Source organism: Notothenia rossii (assembly GCF_949606895.1).
Source record: "Notothenia rossii genome assembly, chromosome: 3".
NCBI lineage: Eukaryota > Metazoa > Chordata > Actinopteri > Perciformes > Nototheniidae > Notothenia > Notothenia rossii.
The window spans coordinates 95,331,163-95,338,662 of record NC_136901.1 but is presented as its reverse complement, the minus strand read 5'-3'; the positions used below and the strand labels follow the sequence as shown (position 1 = coordinate 95,338,662).

Here is a 7,500-nt window from a genome sequence, read left to right as displayed (position 1 = left end):
GGAAGTAAACTTGGCTTTTTTATTCCTATGAGAGCTGCTCGTTGGTGCATGAAGACAAAATGGACTGAGATTCTCGAGAGCAAAACTTCACAAAATACCCATCATGCCTTGCTGTGAGAGCAGAAGTACCCGTATGTAGCTCATAGAGCGCAGTTGGGTTTCCATTAAGCCCCGCGTCCTGTCATTAAGCCCGCCCCTTGTCATTAAGCCCCGCCCACAAACACCCACCCACTCTCGGCTCAGTGGAATGAATGGAGAGAGAAAATAAATCTGGATTCGGCTTTTATTGCATTTTACAACTCTTAGGACCTTATAATTCTAATAAGGGCTTTAAAATAGTTCACTGGGAAGTTTATTTCGTTTTTTTTTTAGTTATCCGCTGATTTACAGACGTTTCTTTCCAAATGTTAGTCAATGGGAAAAAGTATTTCTGGGCCGGGTGACGTCACGGACTGATACGGAAGCTCTAGCACCGCCGTTAGGCCACTAGGAATATTTTCCTCAGAGTTCAGAGCACTTCCTGGGGGCTTGTGATTGGTCCAAAACATATACAACAAAGTCAAACATGGCCGCCAACCTCCTCCTCCTCTGGTGGTCTCTCAGACTTCCCAGAATTCCCTGCCAGATGGTGGGCGCCCCCCCCCCCCCCCCCACAGAGCTGTCATGTCAGCGTCCGGATGACGGATGACCGCTGTGTGTGTGGGTGTGTGTGTGTGTAATACCCTGGTGGTTGTAAATGAACTCCAGTAAGAGTATGAGTGTGTGTGTGTGTGTGTGTGTGTGTGTGTGTGTGTGTGTGTGTGTGTGTGTGTGTGTGTGTGTGTGTGTGTGTGTGTGTGTGTGTGTGTATGTGTGTGTGTGTGTGTGTGCGTGTGTGTGTGTGTGTGTGTGTGTGTGTGTGTGTGTGTGTGTGTGTGTGTGTGTGTGTGTGTGTGTGTGTGTGTGCGTATATATGTGTGTGTGTCTGTGAGACGATGACCTACCACTACCTCATCCACCTTTATAGTCAAAACAGACCTCCGCCCTGCACACACACACATACACACAGACACACACACACACACACACACACACCCCTGGGGTACGATACTTTTAGGATAACGACCACTTCTGCATTATTGATCCTGATGCTGGCTCTGTTCCTCTGGATTAAAATGCTCCAGTTTGACCAGGAGGGATGTGGATTGCACCACACACACACACACACACACACACACACACACACACACACACACACACACACACACACACACACATACACACACACACACACACACACAGGCCACATACTGTGTAGATTTACAGGTCGATATTTATACATCATCATTCCTGAAGCAGGACTCCCGTGAGTCTTAGTGTGTGTGTGTGTGTGTGTGTGTGTGTGTGTGTGTGTGTGTGTGTGTGTGTGTGTGTGTGTGTGTGTGTGTGTGTGTGTGTGTGTGTGTGTGTGTGTGTGTGTGTGTGTGTGTGTGTGTGTGTGTGTGTGTGTTTGTGTGTGTGTGTGTGTGTGTGTGTGTTTGTGTGTGTGTGTGTGTGTGTCCACTTTCATGCCTGTTTGTGGGTTAACGTCCACATTTCTGCTGTGAGTGTGTGTATACCCTTATTTCTATCTTTATGAGGTCCACTTGCCGGTTCGGACCAATACTGTGAGGACATGCTGTAAAAGTGGATGTTTTTGCAGAGTATTGACATTTTGCTTGGCCGTAAAAATATTTGAGAAGTGATGAAACATTTTGAAAGACGATATTTTGGAAAGATAGAACAATTTTGGGAAGTAAGAACATTTTATGAATTTGAAATTTAGGTCAGAGTGATAAAAGCAAGTGAGGAACGCCTTCGGAAAGTGAAGACATTTTTGTAGAGGGGGATTTGAGATATTGGGGACAGATTAAAAGTGAGGACATTTAGGGAAAGTAATTATATTTTGAAAGTAGGGACATCTCCCGGGATAGAAAATGATAACATTTGGGGGAAATTTAAGACATATTTTGAGTTGAAATCAAGGAAGTTTCTTTGAAATCCAGATATTTTTAGAAAGGGACTTATTATATTGGGGATATTTTTCATTGTCTTTTCTACTATCTCTTCTTTGTCTTCAGCCGTCTGATGGACCAGACTTTGCTTAAGGGCGTTTAGCGCCGAATCTAAGTCTTGATTTGTTTCCTCTACAACATTATTATTTATCCATGAAGTAAGACTTGTTTTTATGCAGTAAAAGTCAATCTTTAGTTGATACTACAAGTAGTGTCCTCCATGTTTAGCGGGCGGTGTGCAGACTTGTTAACTTTCTGTTTGTGTCTCCTAAATATTGTCTTCCTGCTGAGCTTCTCTGTGAGACATTAAAGTCTGTCTGCAGGACAATCTGCACAGGTTTCAGTTAAGTCAGATGTCAGCGTCCTTACACTATACAAACACACATTGCGTACACGTTTAACGGAGTGTGTGCAGAATCTAAACCTTGCTTTGTTTCCTCTCTAACGTTATTAATTATCCCGAAGTAAGACTTGTTTTTATAAAGTGAAGTCAATCGTTAGGGTCTTTGAGGGTCCTCACAAGTATGGCGTAGTGACGTCTATGTTTAGCGCAGAATCTAAGTCTTGCTTTGTTGCCTCTATAACTTTTTTATTTATCCCGAAGTAAGACTTGTTTTTAGAAGTGAAGTCAATGTTTGGGGTGTTGGTGTAGTCCTCCATGTTCTGCGGGCGGTGTGCAGACTTGTTCACTTTCTGCTTGTGTCTCTTAAATATGTTCAGTTTGTTCCCGCTGTGAGACTCAGTGCATTAAAGTCTCTCTGCAGGACAATCTGCATTAATGTGCTGACAATCGGCGGGGGGGGAATCGATCCGTCCTGTCAGGAGTCATGTAGAGAGTGTAGTGGGAGGAGTGGGAGTAAAGGGAGTAAAGGGAGGGTGTAGTGGGGGGGGGGAGATGTCAGGATTATTGTCTCCAGTGTGCCGTCGCTGCACCACATTAGGACATATTGATCCGTTTGGTGACGCTTTGTCGAGGAGACGAAGCTTCATCGATCGATTCAGAACATGCCGACAGGAGGGAGGAGGTGAGGAGGGAGGAGGGAGGAGATAAGGAAGGGAAGAGGGAGGAGGTGAGGAGGGAGGAGGGAGGAGGAGGTGAGGAGGGAGGAGGTGAGGAGGTGAAGAGGGAGGAGGTGACGAGGTAGTTGAGGTGAGGTGGGAGGAGGGAGGAGGTAAGGAGGGAGGAGGTGAGGAGGTGAGGAGGAAGGAGGGAGGAGGTAAGGAGGTGAGGAGGTGAGGAGGTGAGGAGGGAGGATGGGAGGAGGTGAGGAGGGAGGAAGGAGGAGATAAAGAAGGGAGGAGAGAGGAGGGATGAGGGAGGAGGTAAGGAGGTGAGGAGTGAGGAGGTGAGGTGAAGAGTCAGGAGGGAGGAGGTGAAGAGTCAGGAGGGAGGAGATGAGGAAGGGATGAGGTGAGGAGGGATGAGGTGAGGAGGTGAAGAGTCAGGAGGGAGGAGATGAGGAAGGGATGAGGTGAGGAAGGAGTAGGGCAGGAGGGAGGAGGTGAGGAGGTGATGTGATGTTCTCTAAGGGAGAGCAGCTTTTTTCCTTTTTCGATGAATATAAAGGAATTTTTTATATTTTTTATATTTTTGATATAGTATATATATATATTTATATATTATAAGTTATAATAATATTAATAATAAAGTTTGTGGTAAAAAGGTCTCGTTTGTCTGGAATGTGCATCAGGGAAGTCTGGGAAGGCAGATGTGGACTGATGTAGTATTTTGTTAAAGAATAAATAAGCTGTAATATTGTAACCGAATGGACCACGAGGACTTAAAGAAATACATCTACCAACAACAACAACAACAACAACAACAACAACAACAACAACAACAACAACAAGGAGGAGGAGGAGGAGAGGAGGAAAATATGGAAACATGTCTGTGGACCAGAACACTTTCACAGGTTCAAATCCCAGAGGGAGGAGGACAGGAGCAATAGAGAGAAGTTTGAGATGACTTTCTGTGTGCACTGTATAATATATATATATATGTGTGTGTGTGTGTGTAATATATATGTGTAATAATGTCCACGCTTTTATTTTGAAACTTTGCACAGAGCCATGTCAGCACTTCCTCTTTAAGACAATAAGAGAGATCTTCTCACCACTTTGGTCATGGAGTCGATCAGCCGGACAAACAGATCCTGTTCTGTCCTGATGCCTGAAACACACAAACACACACACATTAGTCTGCTGACACACACACACACACACACACACACACACACACACACACACACGCACGCACACACACACACACACAAACACACGCACAAACACACACACGCACGCACACGCACGCACGCACACACACACACACACACACACATGCTAGCTGTAGCTTGGTATGCTAATGCAATGTCAGAACGTAAAAGAAAAGTAAAAGCTTCATAATGTTGAGTAAATGTTTTGTATGTAGGCTATGTCCCAATCGGCAGAAAGAAACATGAGCTGCAATTGGGGAAAGTTTAGGAGTGAGGACATTTTATTATGTGTTAAAAAAAAATATATTAACAAATATTGTATTTACTGCAATTTAGATATTCCATGTTGTGTTTATGATGACATGTTGATTAACTTCGCAGCCCTCGCTCTGAGTCAGAGAAACATCCCTCCTCACTTTCCCTCCGATGGACAAAACAGGGTTCAGATACACTGTCAGATATTCCAGATGTCAGCGTGTGTGTGTGCGTGTGTGTGTGTGTGTGTGTGTGTGTGTGTGTGTGTGTGTGTGTGTGTGTGTGTGTGTATGCTGATAAACTTTTTCCACTCTTAAACCCCCCCCCCCCCCCTCTCAGTGACCTTTAATAGAAGCTGCTGCTCTACAGATGTAACTCCTGCAGGAGTATCACCTGAGGGAGCGCTCATTAGCTGCCTGTCATCAATCACACACACCTGAGCTGCACACACACACACACACACACACACACACACACACACACACACACACTGACCTACATCGCTGCCATTTGCACTTTTAATTTCATGCCGTCAGTCAAGGTGTGTTAACAGTACAGTCTGCAGAAAATCCTGCTAAACAATCACTTCCTCACAGGACACACCTTTACCTGCACGGTGTTTACGTTTACACCTCGAGAAGCAGAGACATTTTTAAGCGTAATCTCATGGCAAGGGGAATAAACAGCGCCCAACTTTTAAGGATAAATTGCAAGCATTAAAGAACAGGCTGTGAATCCACGCTAACCCTCGTATGTTCACACCTTGAGAAAGAGAGATATTTACAAATGGCACGCCACTTGAAAGGATGATTTGTGAGCTTTTCACGCCATTAAAGGACGTGTCAAATCCAAATCAATGTGCACACCACTTCAGTCAGACATGTTATTCCACGTTGACCCTCGTCACACACACTCGCACATATGTCCCAGGCAGAGTTGGGTGTAACGCGTTACTGTAATAATATTAATTGTGTCGGTAACGGAGTAGTGTAACGCGCTACTTTTATAATTCAGTAATCACACTACAGTTACTAACATTGCCCCGACACGCGTTACTTCGTTACTTACTAAAAATCAGTCATAATCACACTGACAGACAAGAGGGGTTTCCGCCGCAGGTTTAAATGTACGTAATCTGCGCGTCCACATCTCCACGTGCAGTGCTGCATAAACATGGCTGAGTCAGCGATAACTTTCGAGGGGTGGAGGCATGCCCATTATTTTGAGTTCGTCTGAAGAATAGACAGGAATGTGACGGTGAGGTGCAAACTGTGTCCAGGCCAGAAGCTGTTATCCACTGCTGGAAACACCACGTCCTCAACAAGCACCTGCAAAGAACACATGCTAAGGTGAAGCTAACGTAGTCTGCTCTTCTTCTCTGTCTTCCGGTTGTTGCCTGTTTTGAATGACGAATACACACTACCGCCGCCTGCTGGTAAGGAGAGTTATAGCCACCATGCGCAGTTCGTACGTGCTCGGCGGGTAAAGTAACGTGGAGTGTAGAGAGTAACGAAGTAGTGTAATATATTACTTTTTAAAAAAGTAATATATTAAATTTTTTAGTAATGACCCCATCTCTGGTCCCAGGTAAGTCAGAAGCCGTGACTGAACTTCTCTGCAAGACGAGAAGAAAACGACTTCAAAAAAAGTAGTTTGGTTGATCAGGGCTACGCTAACGTTACAGCTAATGCATCAAGAATCAGGACCTGAAATACTAATTAAGGGATTCTGATTCTGAATTCAGATCAAATAAATGACACACCTTCTTCTACACCTAGCTAGAGATGTGATGTGGGAAACATCGTATGAGAAAAACACTCAAAAACAAGACCTATCTATACTTCACGAGCATTACGTCTCACAGCAGCGCTATTCCCCACATATCACGACTCCTTTCCTCCAGACATCTTGCTGTTTTCCTAATAATATAGTGTCTTTATTTACCCAGGTATTACAACCTCTTTATCCAAAGATACCAGAGGTGAACCGTCAGGGCCTTCAAGGTATTCAGAGAATACCCTGGAACACTCAGATAAAACAAACTAAAACATTGATTTAATTATATAAATAAAATGAATAAATGAGAATGGTATCTGTGTTGTTGATCTGTAATATCACAGTGTTACGTTGATTTGTTTGTCCTTCTCGGACCATGCACTACGCATTTCAGCGGTTTTGTGTTCGAAAAGAAGACAACCAATCAGATCTGTTTCTGGGTCTCTGGGTGGAAAATCCTTCAACCAGGTATTCTACATCCTTGATCGAATGCCCTGGCCGTTGCACTGAATGAGAGCGTACGTTTGGACTGACAGTTTAACCAACCAATCAGATATGGATTTGTAGCCAATGGGCGTGTTCTTTCAGAGTTTCCCGGTCCTCTAGAAGGCCCGCTAGTTCACTGGCTCGAGACAGAGGATCTATATGAATGCCACGAAGCAATTCATGCCGTTTTATTGTTTCTAACGTTGAAATGACAAGTGCAACGGGCGAAGATGAAGTTGTTGCGGAATTGTTGTGAGTACCCTTTTCAAGACGGCAATTCAGGGAAAAGACGGACATTATAATGTCGGGGGGGGGGGGGGGGGGGGGGTGTCTACAGAAGGTCCAGTCGTGATAGCCACGGTTCTCCACTGAAAGATACTCACTCTCTGAAATGATTACATCTTCATTTATCTAATGCTAACAACATCGTTCACTAAACTGTCCACAGTATGTTGAGCTGATGTACCAGAAGTGCCAAACGTCCAAATACTGTGTCTCAGTTTGCATACTTGTGTACTTAAACGTGCTGTTTTGCGTGCATAAATGCTTCCCAAAGTGTGCTAAAATGCCCTCTGTTGCTGATCTCAGAACAGTCAGAAAGAGGAACTACGTAGCTGAAGCAGCACGACCGTTAGCCGTCTCATGAGTGAACACGGCCAAACACAAGTAACAGTTATACATGTGGGTGTGTCTCCTGTATATATGTATATATATCTGTATATTTAATAAACCTACCT

General features: G+C 44.3%; 1 protein-coding gene across 1 annotated transcript in view; it reads right to left on the bottom strand.

Annotated features, from left to right (window-relative positions):
* The window catches only part of LOC307031185 (transcription factor COE3-like), a 33,289-nt gene that overhangs the window by 423 nt on the left and 25,366 nt on the right, over positions 1-7,500 (bottom strand). Inside the window, exon 4 of the mRNA XM_079668065.1 lies at positions 4,148-4,203. Coding sequence (XP_079524191.1) covers positions 4,148-4,203 — 56 coding nt within the window. The remainder of the gene's footprint in view (positions 1-4,147; positions 4,204-7,500) is intronic.